General features: G+C 46.4%; 1 protein-coding gene across 1 annotated transcript; it reads right to left on the reverse strand.

Annotated features, from left to right (window-relative positions):
- Nucleotides 1–1,678: 1,678 nt before the first annotated feature.
- LOC141924005 (killer cell lectin-like receptor subfamily G member 1) lies at nucleotides 1,679–15,617 on the reverse strand. Its single transcript, XM_074825812.1, is given in 5 exon segments — nucleotides 1,679–2,769; nucleotides 3,586–3,689; nucleotides 5,571–5,716; nucleotides 15,038–15,129; nucleotides 15,301–15,617. Coding segments are annotated over 5 exon segments (765 nt in total). The 3' UTR covers nucleotides 1,679–2,663.
- Between the last annotated feature and the right edge of the window lie 110 nt (nucleotides 15,618–15,727).

Genomic DNA, 15,727 nt, shown 5'->3' on the forward strand with positions numbered 1-15,727 from the left:
TTCAGATGAAACCTCCAGTGCTTGGGTCAATTAGTTTCTCCCTAGACCTTCCCCGCCATGCACCATGCCGTCTAGTCCTTTACTTTCATTATATTTTAACTTCTGTCTCTCTCCACCCTTGCCTCCTCAACCTCCTCTCCCCAGACCTGTCCTTCTTACCCACCCACCTCCTTCAACCCCAAGTGCCTTCCTTGTCCTTACTTTTAGCAGATCTCTCACAGAATCTCAGAATGGTTGAGTCTGGAAGGGACCTCTCGAGGTCATCTGGTCCAACCCCGCTGCTCAAGTGGGGCCACCTACAACCGGTTGCCCAGGACAACTTTTGGGTGTCCAGACAGCTTCTGAATACCTCCAAGGATGGAGACCCCCACAACCTCTCTGTCCTGGTTTCAGCTGGGATAGAGTTAATTTTCTTCCTAGTAGCTGGTACAGTGTTGTGTTTTGGATTTAGTATGAGAATAATGTTGATAACACACAGATGTTTTTAGTTGTTGCTAAGTAGTGTTTATAAGTCAAGGATTTTTCAGCTTCTCATGCCCTGCCAGAAAGAAGGCTGGAGGGGCACAAGAATTTGGGAGGGGACACAGCCAGGACAGCTGACTCAAACTGGCCAAAGGAATATTCCAGTAAAAAAGTTGTTTCCTGATGTTCAGAGAGAACCGCCTGTGTTCCAGTTTGTGCCCGTTGCCTCTGGTCCTGTCACTGGGCACCACTGAGCCTGGCTCTGTCCTCTTCGTACCCTCTCTTCAGGTGCATTATATATCTATTATATCTATTATACATACATATTAATCTATACATACATATTAATCTATACATACATACTAATGTGTGTATAATATACATACATAAATAAGATCTCCCCTCAGCCTTTTCTTCTCTAGAAGCTGTCCAGATGTCTCAGCCTCTCCTCACAGGAGAGATGCTCCAGTCTTTTCATCATCTTTATGGCCCTTCATTGGACTCTCTAGTATGTCCATGTCTCTTTTGTACTGAGAAGCCCAGAACTGGACATAGTACTCCAGGTGTGGCCTCCCCAGTGCCATGCAGAGAGGAAGGATCACCTCCCTCGTCCTGCTGGCTCTACTCTGTCTAATGCAGCCCAGGATACCATTCACCTCCTTTGCAGCAAGGGCACATCGCTGGCTGACGTTCAACTTGGTGTTCACCAGGTCCATTTCCGCAAAGCTTCTTTCCAGCTGGGTCACCCCCAGCATATATTGGTGCATGGGCTGTTCCTCCCCAGCTTCAAGACTTTGACTTTCTCCTTGTTGAACTTGATCAGATTCCTGTCAGCCACTTCTCCAACCTGTCTCTCCCAGAACAAATACACACCTCGGAACATCTATCACTAACCTGCTGCTTGCCAAGGCTTGTGACTTCCTATTTGGGAAATCCCCACGGAAACGCTCCTGTGCACCATGTCGTGTAGACACAGTGAGGTGGGTGTTCAGAGCAGCCCACAGCTCCTGCGTGTGCTTCAGACACGGTTGATACAGGCCCAGCAGCGTACGCCTGCTAGTACGCAGCAGATGTGCTGGACACGTACAGGCAAACTCTCAGACCATAACAGCAGACACTTTGCATCAGCACCACCCATCACCAGGCTGTCCTGTCAGAGTTACTGCTCTGACTGCATCGGACTATAAACTGCAATTCCAGACCAAGGATAAATTGATAATAGTAAATTGGAATAGAATATAAATATATTAGGATAAACAGGAAATTAATAAAATTTATCTTCCTTTGTTGGAACAAAATCTCTGGGTGGAAAAAGAGACTTCCAGGTCAGTGGAAGTGCAACCTACTGTCCCATCCTTAAAGTTCACTGTGTTTTTACACTGTTCACACTCTTAGCCTGTCTCTGCTCTATTTGAACTAAAAGCTCCTTGTAGTAAGGATTTGTCCACTCGTTCCTCTCTCTGAAACTGCAGAGATGGAGGCAGAAACACGTTTTTGGTTGATTCAACAACACATAATTAACTGCATTCCTTTGCCTCCAGATGTCCAGCCTCTTGACTAGTTTGGTTGAAGCTGGCCTGTAAAGCATGGCATGCAGCTGGTTCCTTCCAACAGAGAGAAGTAATGACATGGGTACACACTTTTGGTCCAGTGCAGTACTGGAGGTTTCTTTTCACTGCTGGATTTGCAGAAGTTGTAGTCTCATTTCCCCCTCTTCTCTCTCACTCATAGCACTGGAATGCAAAAGGAGAGGCTGCTACTGGGAGAAGTCTGTTCAGCAGGCTTCATTTTCTCAATCCTGCTGGCACCAGACAATGGAGATGCAGGGAATGGAAATGAAATCTGATGCTCAGGAATGGAGGAAAATGGCCAGCTCACCCTCAGAGATTTGAAGACCCAGCATCTGTTGTAACTAATTTTCTGTTTGCCCTTATAGTACAAATCAGGCAAAGACTAGGCCAAGGAATCTATCCCAGGTCTCATCTGGTCACAGACAGCACTAATCCAACACATGTGGACTGAGAGCAGATCTACTACTGAGGATAACTCACCCTTACGGGCAACAAGCCTGTCCCTGCAAAACACCTTTGTGAGGGTATGGAAAGGGCAAGTCCTTGGTCTTGTGTACACCTTTGGTTTGCAGGACAGTGACTACTTGTACCACTGATGAGATGGTTATGAAATGAAAATGCACACAGGATTTATCCATGAGATTTCTCACAGATCCATGGAGCAGAAAATTCACAGCTGGAGGCCTGAAAGTGATCTTTCATCAGGACAACACAACTGGGGCTGTTGGAGAGGACCCTGCAAGAGACACGAAACAAAAGTGAGACTGAAATAAAATGCTGAGATTGTCTCCTGGAGGCAAAAAAGAAAAAATACCTGATTTTGAAGGGTGGAGCCCAGAGGAAGGGAAAGAACTCAACCTCTCCATGAGAACAGCAGTGCTGAGAGTTTCATCGAAAGAGGATTGCCTCCAAGGAGTTTGTAAGAACAGAAAGCTGGGTTTAAGAAGAAACTAAGCCAAGTGCTTAGAGTACTGACCTACTGACAGCAAGATCTTGGGCAACTTTCCTTGCTGGAGAAATATTAGAGGCTAACTCCTTGTCTTAACTGTCATAAAAAGGAAAGGGCCAGGCAAAGTCACTGGACCAAATCACAATGTTTTCCCTCATGCAGAATGCTGAGTTCTGTCCAAGTAAAGACTGAACCAAAATTAAGGTTCTGACTTGGGTTGGCACCAGTGAAGGATCAAAGGGCTGGGTCCTCACACCCAGTGACACCAGCACTTGGCAGAATGAGTGCAAGGTGGACCATGTGCTTTTCTGGCTGAGTCACTGTGTGGGCAGGGCAGGTAAATAATCCTTGGTCTGAGCAGATCTGGAGGGAAGTAGAGAGTGAGATACTAACATTAGCCCTGCTTTTCATAGGTACATGCCTTTACAAGGTGCAGGGAAGTAAAAAATAGACCCTTCTGAGTTCAGTGCCATACAGGTGACAGTAAGAAGAAAATCTGCCCAGGAAGAAAGCTCCTGAGATCTGATGCAGGAACTCTAGGTGTTGTGGAACACCAGGCAATCTGAATTAGCACTGTTGTTTTTAAAACAGGATGAAACTCACTTAGTGCCATTGAATATAGAGCCATCTTCCCAAATCCATCCGGAGTCTGTGCTGTTCCTCAATCCAATCCAGAAATATCCTGATTGAATACTCTTGAACAGGTCCTAGAAATGGTGACAAATTACAAAGTGACTGATGAAAGACAACCAGAAAATGGAGGTAAGGATAAGTAAAGAGAACAGAGAGCAAGATAATCCCCTGGCCTGACTGTTCCTTAAGAGGCTGACAATGCTGCTTCTCAAGCATCTTCTAATCAGGAAGATCAGCCCTGCAGATCATGCCTGAAATAACAACTATGTGTACACTCACAAGGAAGTAAACGTGCTTTCAAGGGTCCTGGGCAGATTCTTCAAAGGATATTTCTGAGGGCAAGGCACCCCACTCTCCTGGAGTTTCCTACACAGAGCTTTACGTAGGAATGTATGCCATTAGTATTAATACTAATGCTCTACCATACAGCTAGCCAGCAAGCTAATACAAAGTATTAACAATTAAAGGTAAAATCAGGTCAGGGCAGGAAGCAAAGGAACTAACAGATCTGTGTAAAGAGCCCAGGACCAAAGCTCATTACATTTTATACAAACTTTCCTCCTACGTGTTTTCAATGTTCATTTCCTCTTACCTAACTTGTAACTCCTGTTTACTGTTAAAAAGTGAAGCCTGCACAGAAACTCAGCCCTGAAGTAAATTCCTCCCCGCTGCCCCCCCCCGCCAAAAAAAAAAAAAAAAAAAAAAAGAGAGAGAAGTTTGTCTTGTCCACATTTGCAATGAAACCAAACAACAGAAACCTTTCAGTGGTACAGCTGGGCTCCATCCTTGCCGTTAACAAAGCTGGCTTAGTAAAGTAGTGGGAGTAGTAGCTTGAGGAATGCTTGAGTGTTGCTGGTGGTTTGGAGGTGACTGTGCTTCCCTGGCAAAGGGAGGTTGAACAATCACAGCCTTTGCAGCACAGGGCATGGGTAGCTAGGAAAGTTTTGCTTACGTGGGGAAGTCTGAGCAGGGATAATGGGTAACACTTTAGTAGCAGAGACAGTAGTAAGAAAGCAGATGGAACAGGGAGGCTTTCTTCATGCAGAGAAATGGGTAATTTGGGGAAGATGGGTATTTCCTGAGGAATCAGGATTTGCCTAAGCAAGTGTGACAGCCTGGTACATACTCCCAGTCGAGCAGAGGCTTGGCTTTGTAAGCCCCCACAGAACATCATACAATGCAACTTCTGTCCAGGGACTGGAAGCTGTCCACATTCATTGGACCTGAGCTAATAAGCCCTGGCTTGTGTAAAACCAGATCAAGTACTTCTGCTCTATTTAGGCAGACATGCCTCACCTCCTTAGTGATCAGCTCTACCCATTTCTTTAGTGGTCATACATGCCCCTGCCCCCAGTGAGCACCTGCTGGAAAACAAGCAGTGGAATAGATGGTTTCTGATTTCACCAGCACAGCTGAGGTTTTTTGGCAGAGAGAGGAAGTAAGCGTTGAAAACAGACTGAGAAAGAAATCCCCGTGCGTGAACACAGGGAGTGGCAAGGGTCACTGTGCAGGAGGAGCTGGAGCGGTTGCAGGGAGGAGAGGCACCGCTTTTCCTTAGCATTTCTGGAGAGTGGGGACATAATGGTTTGTAGGCAATGAGTACAGTGACTGCACAGTGCCACAGTCTTTTCCTGTAATCATTCACATCAACCTTCCTGGGGATAGGAGGGGAGGTGGAGAGGGGCAGAGAAGGCTGTCTCCTAACATCCTTCATAGGATGATTCTGAGTAGCTGACAGTGACCCTCACCTCTCCCTTCCCCCCTTTGCTTCTTTCCCTGCTGGGAACTTCTAAGGTGTATACTGAAACTGGAAGTGCACTGTAACATCACAGTCATAAATCTTCCCTCTTTTTTAAAGTCAAAATATTGACAGAGTGACAGCACTGCTTGGATGTCAATCACTGAGGTATCTGCAAGGAAATGAAAGATCCTCAAAGAATATGAAAACCATTTACCCAGGTATCGCTGATCACCAGGAGATGAGCTCCCTGTGCCCAGCAGGATTCCTGGCTGGAATATCAGTCTTTCCTCTCCTTGGAGAAGGAGTAGCAGCTCCCTCTGTAGGCCACCCACTGCTCAGGGCAGCGTGGGTGGGAGTCACCTGTAAAGGAATCAAAATACCAGCTTTTCTCTACCATTAACCAACAGAAAGACACTTGTCACCAAGGACCTGCTGAAAAGCAACTCTTCTGGATAGTTGCAATGCAGAAAACACAAGTCAGGATAAGCATCTAAAAATAACAATGCATGAACACTGAACTCCATATCCTCTGTGCAATTTCCAATCTTCATACAAGAGTCACATGCACTCTGATGCTGGTGCAACACACACACACACACACACACACACACGCTCTCAGGGTTTCTTCTGAACTACTCAGATACCTGAGAACCAAAATTGGTTATCGGAAAGCAGATGACTCTCTGGGTGTGCAAAAAGTAAGGGAAAAAATGACATCATTCTGTGGGTACGGTGTGATCATCTCACACATCAGGTGAACAGGCTTTAAGCAGCAAACAGTAAGCTCTCCTACATGGTTTAGCACCTTCTGCATGCACGCAAAAGTGTTATAGACCTTGCATTTTTGTTCTACAGTTTACCACTGTAATTACAGCAGACAAGTCTACAAAAAACTTTCAATAATATGTTTCACTGTTCTTTGCCACAAGATCTGAAATGGGTTGCCTGGGGTCTGCACAAGGAATATATTCTTCAGTGGGTACTTAAGGCTGGTAGAAACCTATAACAGCTTCTGGTTTAACCTCATATAATGGAGTTCAGGATCTGAGCTCCTGTGCTTAGGTGAGTCTCCGGTCCTTTACTGTTGGTTGTTCATCCTCAGCACCCCTTTGTGATCTTACTCATCTTCCAAATCAAAGCAATCTTTAGGGAGATGTTCAGTATCCCAAAGCCTATAAACAAGCCCAGCACAACTGCTGGCCACAGACAGGGAGCCATAAAAGAGAAAAGAATCCATAGTGAACAGCAGCCGCATGAAAACTGATGGTGGTTTTACATAGTGTGTCCTGGACATTTCCATAAAGAACTGAACTATTTAGAGCATCCCTGCCTGTCTACATTCTGCACATTGCTGCCATCACTGTCCCTGACTACCCTCTCCAGGGTCTCCCCAAGTCCCTGCCTGCCAGCCCCATTTCAGCTGGTCTTGGGTCATCAATCCCTGCCTGAGCTTCCCAGGAGGTTCACCTGAGCTTCCCAGGAGGTGCACCTGAGCTTCCCAGGAGGTGTACCTGAGCCTCGCAGGAGGTGCACCTGAGCTTCCCAGGAGGTGTACCTGAGCATCTCCAGGTCCACCACAGCTCTGCCCCTGCCTGGCCACAGAGCTGCCTGGTCCAGCCCCTGCAGTGGCTGACCCCGGCTGAGGAAGCACCCGCCCCAAGTCAGCCAGAGCCCCCCAGGCACCATGTGGCACCTCGTGCTGGCAGGAGCCTCCCAGCAAACCCACTCCTGCCTCAGCATCGAAGCTCAGGGTGGAATCACAGAGTTGCATTGCCACAGCCACGATGTTCCAGCTTAAACACAAAAAGAAACTCAAGGCCTTTCCTCCAGCTCTCTCAGCAACAGTGACAGGTTTAACCTCAGCATCTTGTTCACAGGCTTAGACACATGGTCATGTTACATCTTCCCAGGACGCTCCCAAGTCAGTCCTAGGCTCTCATCTGCCTCCCCCGTGGTGGGGTGGCAGGATGGGAGGGCCAGCCTTGAAGCCCTTGGGATGCCCCTCCACACTTTCACCACCACCATCAGCTGTTCAGTGGCTGCCAGTGGCAGAGGACAAGTCCTTGGGGCAGCCTCCACCATAGCACAGCACAGCTTCCCTTCAAAGGCCAGGGCAGGACTGCTATGTAGAGATCTGCTCGTGTACAGCAGCACAACATGGTAACCACCAGGCTATGCCTTGCTTTCCTGTTGTTATCTCCTGGAGCTGTGTTTGACCCGAGAGGCATTCACTTTTCATAAGCTGTTTGAAATCTCAGCACTAAAATCTCCACTTTCCCAGGCCAAGGAGAGGATGACACTTACTGCCACGGATGAGCTCCAGGGGGGGTTGGTTTTCTTGCTTTATTAATTTCACTATGACAGCTTCACAGACAACAGGACTTTCTAAGAAGGACTAAATGTGCAGCTAATGATGTTGAGGAACCCAAGATTTCCCTGTGCTTCTCCCTTAAGCTTATGTACCACATCCTGCTCTTGTGGTGCTCCAGAGTCTTCTATGCAAATCCAGCAGCAAAGTCCCCAGTGGAGCTCATGAAACCTGAGGTGCTTCTCTCTCTTGGTCATGTCACAAGACCCAAACAGATTTGTACTCCCAAAATAGGCTAAGAGTCTAATGAATAAGATGGAGGAAGGGGAAGGGCAGCTTTAACCGAAGACATTACCACAGCAAGCATGTTAAAAACTTGGTGGAAGAAGAGCTGTGAGCAGGATGTCATAGCAAGAGGATACAGAATACACAGGGGAAATGGAGGGGGCTGTTCTCTGCTCAAGTAAAATTACAGTCAAATTAGGTTAAATAACTAACTGCATCAAGAAGTAACAGTAACAGCATCCCCACAGACCAGGCAAATACTACTAAATGCATAGAGTTGAAATTATATTATGGACTGCCAGACAAGGATGGTGACAGCACTCATGAATCAGCAAAAAAACAAAACCAGAGCAACTGTGAAGGAAGCACAGTGATGATAGGTGTCAATTAATTACATTAAATTATGCAAATGCCATGTCAGGGTGTGATGTTGAGACTGAATGCTTAGACACCATCAACAAGCACCTTGTGGAGTGGAGAGCCAGGAAACACAGAAAACGAAGCATCTTGTGACTGCCCTGAGCTGTGCTCAGGTCACCCAGTTCCTTGTGGCTCCATCCAGCAGCTTCTCTGCTGCAGTGAACACAAACTCACTGAGATTCAACAGAGACAAAAACCATCAACACCATCACCAAAAAGCACTGTCGTATAATCATTTCAAAATGGGAAACTACAGGAAAGTGAAGAAGTTTGTCAGAGAGAAATTTAAAGGGATGGCTAAGGGAATAAAATATTTGTAAGCGGTAGGGGAGACTTTTTTTAGGATCTCTTGGTGGAGGCTGAAAACAAATGCACATCACGTAACAAGAATATTGTGGGAAGGACAAAGAAAGCCAGTGCTAAAACAGAAGGGGAAGGGACTGCACTTAAAAACAAGAATGCATCCTTTAAGCATTGGAAGCTTGGTCCAAATACAGAAAGCAGACCAGATCAATAAATTAATAAAAAATAATTTATTTTTATCTTAGAGCAGTTTGCAGGCTCAGTGGTTTTAAGATCAGTTTCTGGTTTATAGCAATATATTTAGACCTGCGGTTTTGCTTAGAAGTTTCTAAGGTAACAAATGAAAGCATGAGGGAACTTTGTTGTAAGCATCATTCTTCTGGTAGAAAGATCTTTCCTAAGGTAAAGGTTTTGTTGTGTTTCCTGAAGCTTTCAGGATCTTCTAGCTGTCCCACTTGTAGTTAAAAAATAGCAACATTTATTTTTTTAATCATTATTAAAGAACAAAAATCCATCTCTTTTCAGTTACAAAATATGGAAAGACTTTTCAGTTACACCCTATTCCTCAGCTTCAGGCAAGAGGACAATGGGCAAACTGAAGAACTTGTACTGGGTAGTTGGTCTCTGCCTGCTCTCGGTTCCTCTTGTAAGGTCGTCTTTGCAGCTCTGGTGTTGTGGGGTTTGCCTTCAGATTAAACCTCAAGAGAATGGAGTCAGCCCGAGGTTAAAGGGCAGGGTGGAGCTTCTTCTCTGCAGATTACAGCTGAAAACTAAGTAAAAGGAGGTAAGTATCTGTTGCAACATAATTCTTTGTTCTGAGACTACATTTCTGAGGATTTGCACTTCTGTTTTCCTTCCTCTCTTGCCTCGCAAAGAAGCTACCTCCTGCATCGTCCAGATCACTGTTCCTGATTTTACGATAACTACTTCCAGGACAAGGCGACTGCGATGACAGTCAGTGAAATGGTTAATCCTTAAATGTCAGCACCGGCACCGAGCTGGTGCCTCCTGGCAATGAATAGAGCAGTTCACCCACTATTGTTTCAAACCAACTGCAGAAAAAAGGAACTGACTGGACTCATCATCAAAACAAAATCCCAGGACACCTCCACAACCAGAGCAGTGGGAGAGTTCACTTTAGTTCTTAAAAATGAAAAATTATGCCATTAGATAATTTTGGGAGGAGAAAAGAAAGTGTGAAAGTCATATTGAAGTATTCGAGGTGAATTTAAGCCTCACTTGAACTGCAGTGATCAGTCCAGGGAAGTGGAATAAAGAATTTCATAGATCGGGATTTTTACCCCTTGCAAAGGGGAGTCCCTGCAGTTCCCCCTTTTTAAAACAGATTCAGGGGTTTGTGTTTGATCCTCAGCCCCTGGACTACACGTGAAGCTCTTGTAGAAGAGGATGGGAGAAGTACCTGAGATGAGTTCAAAACAGAGGAGGGAAATTTCAATGGAGCATCCAGAAATATTTCCATGTAGTTGTCTGAGGAACTGTGGAAGAGTCTCCCCAAGGGAAGGGGGAAGTGGACTGGTGGACATTTAACATAAATATCCAATGTTATAATTTTCTAGTATACAAAACACCCTGTTAGGTCTCTCAGTGCTCTGGAGAAATGACTGATACACTGCATTCATCTGCAAGCAACGTGACCCAATATTTTAGGTTTGGGAGTCCAGACTCAGTTCAAAAACTGAAAGCTGTTAGCATTTTGTAATTCAAGTCTTCTAGGACAATCTGAAGAATGTCATTGCACTGTCCCAAATGGTTTCCCTCAGCTCCTGCCTACGTCAGTATGGGAGCAACATGACTACCTAGGGCCGGGGAGGAGGATTTGAGAAACGAGGATCCTGTCCTTGGCTACAGCACCGACCTGGTTATTGCTATTACTACAAGCGTGACACACAGGCTAACACTGTCTTAAGTGACTGCTGGAATGACATTTTGTGGCTTATCTAAGGCTCTCTGGAAGCCAGAGGACAGCCAGGGCAACTCTTCGTTTTTGAGGAGTCCATGACAGCCAAAACCAACTGGTTTGACCAGGGGAATGACCTCTACCCTGTGATATACCTGTGATACTGCATCATGACTTGTTAACAAGGGTGTGCATTTGAAAACAGAGAGATGAAACACGTGAGAGCACATCTCTCAAAAGTGATGGAGGCAGGGACAGAGTTGAAAATAAAAATCTTCTAAAGGAAGGTACTCAAACTGTGATCCTTAGAGACTCCTCGCACGCAGAAGAGAGCTAGGAAATAATCAAATAATATGCACAGAACGTGTGTTCAAAGATCAGCTTCCTTATTTTAGGTCCTCTGACTTTAGCTCAAAAAGATGAGGGTATATAAAGGAATGTGGAGAGGAGGAATATTAAAAAGAAAACTGCCAACATCTCAATCGGGTAATCTCCACCTCCAAGAGGGTGGGAGTGAACGCAAATGGCAAGGAATGAAGGGATGTCCCCGTGTTTTCTGATGCAACAGAAAACATAATTTCTTATGAACACATGTAAAAGCAAGACAGTGGCCTTCCAGGCAGATGGAGTGTGATTACCAGATAGGAACCTGGGGGTTTCTGTACTGGCTTTGTTTCCATAGTGCAGCAAGTGACCAGGCAGCAGTAACAGCCACAGATACATGCAGTTATTCTGATCAGGGTGTAGAAATCTCATATCCCACAGAGCCCCCTTTGCTGTAACAGCTCTGAAAAAAGGTCAACCATTAGTGTTGCAGCCAATGCAACACAACTTGTCTAAAGCACAGGGGCATTTAGAGGAAAAGTAATCAGCTCATGAGAAGGAGACACTTGTAAAGAATGATCACCAATGCAAAATCTCACTCTTCTAAGGTGGTATTTCTCAACTAAGCAGTGAAAGAAATTGCTCAGTGTGACATCTGCAAGGCCTGGAAATAAGGAAAGAGAAAATTTAAGGAAAGCACTAAGAAATCTTCCTGACAGTAAAATGCCCTGCAGAACTGTCTCAAGGCAAAAGCTGAAAATTTGCTCACTGGGAGGTACGTAAAACTAGAACAGAGGAAACACAGGAAAAAATGTATCACAAAAGAATCCTGCAGAGCCCCACGGGGGAGAGAGACTGTATGATTTCATATGCCTCCTCTGTCTCTGATCTCTGATTAGCACACGCCCCTAATTTATCTGTACTCGCATCTCACATGCCCTTCAAAGAACTATTGCTGACAATCTCTTATAGCTGACAAGCAGACAACTTTAAAACTGCAAATCTCTTTCAGAGAAAAGAATACCTGGGTTGAATGCCCAGGAGTAGACACCAAAACGGGTCTGACGGAGAGAGGGAGGGGAGCAATGCTGGGTCTCTAACCCATCAGCTTTTATCACATTAAAATACTCAGGGTAATTCTAGAACCAAAGCAACAGCACAGTGAGCTGGCACTCAAAATCAGTGGCTAGCTCAGAGTTTTTGTTAGATCTTGCTTTCTCTCAAAATAAAATCTTTTGTTGACCTACCTCATCCAGCTTCCTTACCTCTTTTTTCCCCGTGCAGCTTTGGCCCTCAGCGGAGGAGTCTGAGAGAATCTGACAGAAGTATCAATTATTCCCTCACTCACTTCGGCTGCAGAAGTTTCTGATCTGCTTCCCTCCGTGCCAAAGCAAAGAGTGCATATGACAAGATGTTTCGATCAGGCTGTCGAGTGACAGGACTCCACACCTGTGAAACAGGAAACCTGAGGCTACATTCAGAAGACAAGAAATGTGAAGTTGCAACCTCTATCTCCAGCTGCTCAGAATAACCACATTTACAACAGAATGGAGAGCAGTGGAAGTGCAACAACTTCCGTTTCGTAACCTCATGAGGGATGTCTTAAGAACAGTTGTTAGTGGAAGCAGTGATTAATCACAAAGTTCGTGGGTATTCTAACTGTTGTCAGTGTGAGAGGCTGTGATTACAGTGATGCAGTAATTGTGAGAATGTGTGCAGCTCTGAAGAGCTCCCTCTCAGGACAGAAGCAGGTGGATAGCGAGAACACAAGGTGGAAAAGGTGAATAGCAAGAGTACAAGGTGAAAAGTGGGATAAGCAATGGCTACAGCAAACTGGCAGCCCAACTGCTGTCCAAAGGGAAGTAGAGGTGGACAGCATGGGTTTGAGAAGGAAGCCTTGTGAGCTTTGGACAATTTTACTGTCTACACCCAACACCCAGCGTGAATGTGCGTGAGACACAGGCAGGCATTGAGAGCTGGCATCCCTCAGCACCCTCTGAGTCAAGATCTCGACAGCACCAGTACAAGAGAGACATGGACAGACTGGAGAGAGTCTAGCAAAGGGCCGCAAAGATGGTAACAGGACTGGAGCATCTGTCCTGTGAGGAAAGGCTGAGAAAGCTGGGACTGTTTAGCCTGGAGAAGAGAGGTCTTGGGGAGGATCTTATTAATATATATAAATACCTGAAGAGAGGGTACAAGAAGAGCCAGGCTCTTTCCAGTGGTGTCCAGTGACAGGACCAGAGGCAATGGGCACAAATGGAAACACAGGAGGTTCCCTCTGAACATCAGGAAACACTTTTTTAGTGTGAGGGTGACCAAACACTGGCACAGGTTGGCCAGAGGGGTTGTGGTGTTTCCCTCTATGGAGAGTCGTCTGGACACAGTCCTGGGCAACTGGCTGTAGGTGGCCTGGCTTGAGTAGGGGCTTGGACCAATGACCTTGAGAGGTCCCTTCCAACCTCATTCTGTGACTCTGTGGTCAGCAATAACAGGAAAGGACAGTTCTCTTTTGAACTAGTGAGGACTCACCATTGGTGAGAATGGTTCAAGTTGTGCCAGGGGAGGTTTAGATTGGATATGAAGAAAAATTTATTCACCAAAAGGGTTGTCAAGCATTGGAACAGGCTGCCCAGGGAAGTGGTTGAACCATATCCCTGGAGGTATTTAAAAGACATGTAGATGTGGTGCTTAAGGGCATGGTCTAGTGGTGGACTTGGCAGTGCTAGGTTAACGGTTGGACTCAATGATCTTAAGGGTCTTTTCCAACCTAAACAACTCTATGATTCTACGGTGGGGAGTACTGATGCTCTAGCATCCTGAGAAACCTCTTAGCTACATGGTTGGCTTGTTTTTGTTTTGATACAGATTCTGATCCCTTCCATTTCATGCTCAGATTGGAGATGTTTGCCAGGCTCGGGGTGTCATCACTGGTACGGTTCATTTACAAGAATTGTTTGGGCATTCTCAACAAAGGAGTTTGCCACAGTTTTCAGTTCTAGGACAGGGATGATTGCTCCCCATCCTGGTGACATGCTGTAAATTTGAGAAGTGATTGCCTGGGAGGATGTTTTAGTTTGATATAGAGTGTTGTGGCTGATTTGTTACGATGTGCATGTCTGGGAAGGCATGGATTGGATGTTTCTGCAAATTTCTCCATCACACACTTGCCTCTAAAGGTGGCATATTGCACCCACAAGATTCCTTCTAATCCTGGGCAGGACCTGTAGACAGCAAGACAGGGAGTCTATACTTGAAAGGAAGGGGAAAGCAGAAGACAGCAGAGCAACACAAGAGGGGGAAAGCCTCCCCTGAATGCTCTGAATGGATATCGGGGAAGTCTAAAGAGACCTGTCAAGCCCAGAGAGGGAGAATGTGCTATAGTCATGATCAGAGCTTAGCTGGGAATGTAATCTGTGTGGCTGGAAAGAAACCAACAAGATTCAGACACAGCTTAAGTGCCCAGACCAAGGGGAAAAGGCTGTGGCCAAAGGCCCTACAGGCTGCCTGCAGGGCCAGTGTGATCACAAAGACAGTGTCATTTGTGAACAAGTGAAGAAATAAAGACTGGCAAGGAAGAATTAAGAGCTCTGTTTTGATGCGTTTTACCATTTTCTCTCAAATATCAGCAATAAGTTGAGTTTGGACAGGAAATAGAGAGGAAGTGATCGCACTGTAGGAGGTATGCAGGCAACACACAGTTAATAGCCAAGTATGAATATAAATAAATCTGACTTCTGCAGCTGAGATGTCTGTGCCATACTCCCAGTGGAATCAGCAGTAGGAGACACAGCGCAGCAGGACTAAAACTGATCAGTTTTCCAGGGGTCAATGATGGTCCTTCCCAGTTCTTCACTACTGAAGCAGCACACCTTAGGGAAGCCTCCCAAAGTCCCCTCAACCAAGTGGCCTCTCTAGCATGTTGGCAAATCCACTAAATCCAGCATTTATTTCTTAACTAAAAGATGCAAAAGCCTCAGAGCTCTGGCAAAGCACATCCATTCCTTCCAGTAACAGAGCCCTGGAAAGCAGCCTCTCTTACCATCACAGCAAGGGCGTGACTTAAAAGAAATGTCCTTTGAATAGGCCAATCTCAAATAATTTAAAGCTTTATTAATCATACCCAGGATGTGCAAGTCCACGAACCTCGTGCATGAGCAGCCGGACCTGGAATTCCTCTGCAGTGTTAAAGCTTGCAGAAGCTGGTGAAGACACCTTTATTCCAAAGTGTAACAAAACAGCGTGTCAGGAGAGGGACGAAAGCAGCAGGATCAAGGCCACAGGGCAGTTTTATGAACCACGGTCTCCCTGGTGTGTTGAACAAGAAGCCACTCTGGAGGTCCATGGTGGGGATGGCAAGGTCCACGGACAGGGATGGTCTACTACTGCCTTCGACAGAGCGCGCGAGGGGAAAGGCAGGTGACCCGGACCTGTGTGAGGGCCGGGGTGAGCGCTCGGCTGCCGGGGGAAAGGGCACAAACCTCCGGGTTTAGCTGATCCCCAGAGGGGCCTCGGCGGGCTCCAGCCCCGCAGCGGCCTCTGGGCGCCTCAGCGCTTCCGGCACCGGAGGGGCGGGGAGAGGGGCGGGGCGAGGGGCGGTCCGACGGGGAGCGCTTCTCCGCCATTGGGCGACCGGCTCCCGCCTCGAGCCGTAGTGGCTGCCGGGTGGGCGGGGTTAGCCGGCGGGCGCCAGGGGCCCTCATCATTCATTGGGTGAGAAGGGAGGGGAGGCGGGATTTTCACGCCTTTTTTCACCGCCCATTGGAGGGAGAAGAGGAAGGAGGCGGGCTCTGGAACCGCTCCCGCTATAGGC

The sequence above is a fragment of the Strix aluco genome, chromosome 5, assembly GCF_031877795.1.
Source record: "Strix aluco isolate bStrAlu1 chromosome 5, bStrAlu1.hap1, whole genome shotgun sequence".
Taxonomy (NCBI): domain Eukaryota; kingdom Metazoa; phylum Chordata; class Aves; order Strigiformes; family Strigidae; genus Strix; species Strix aluco.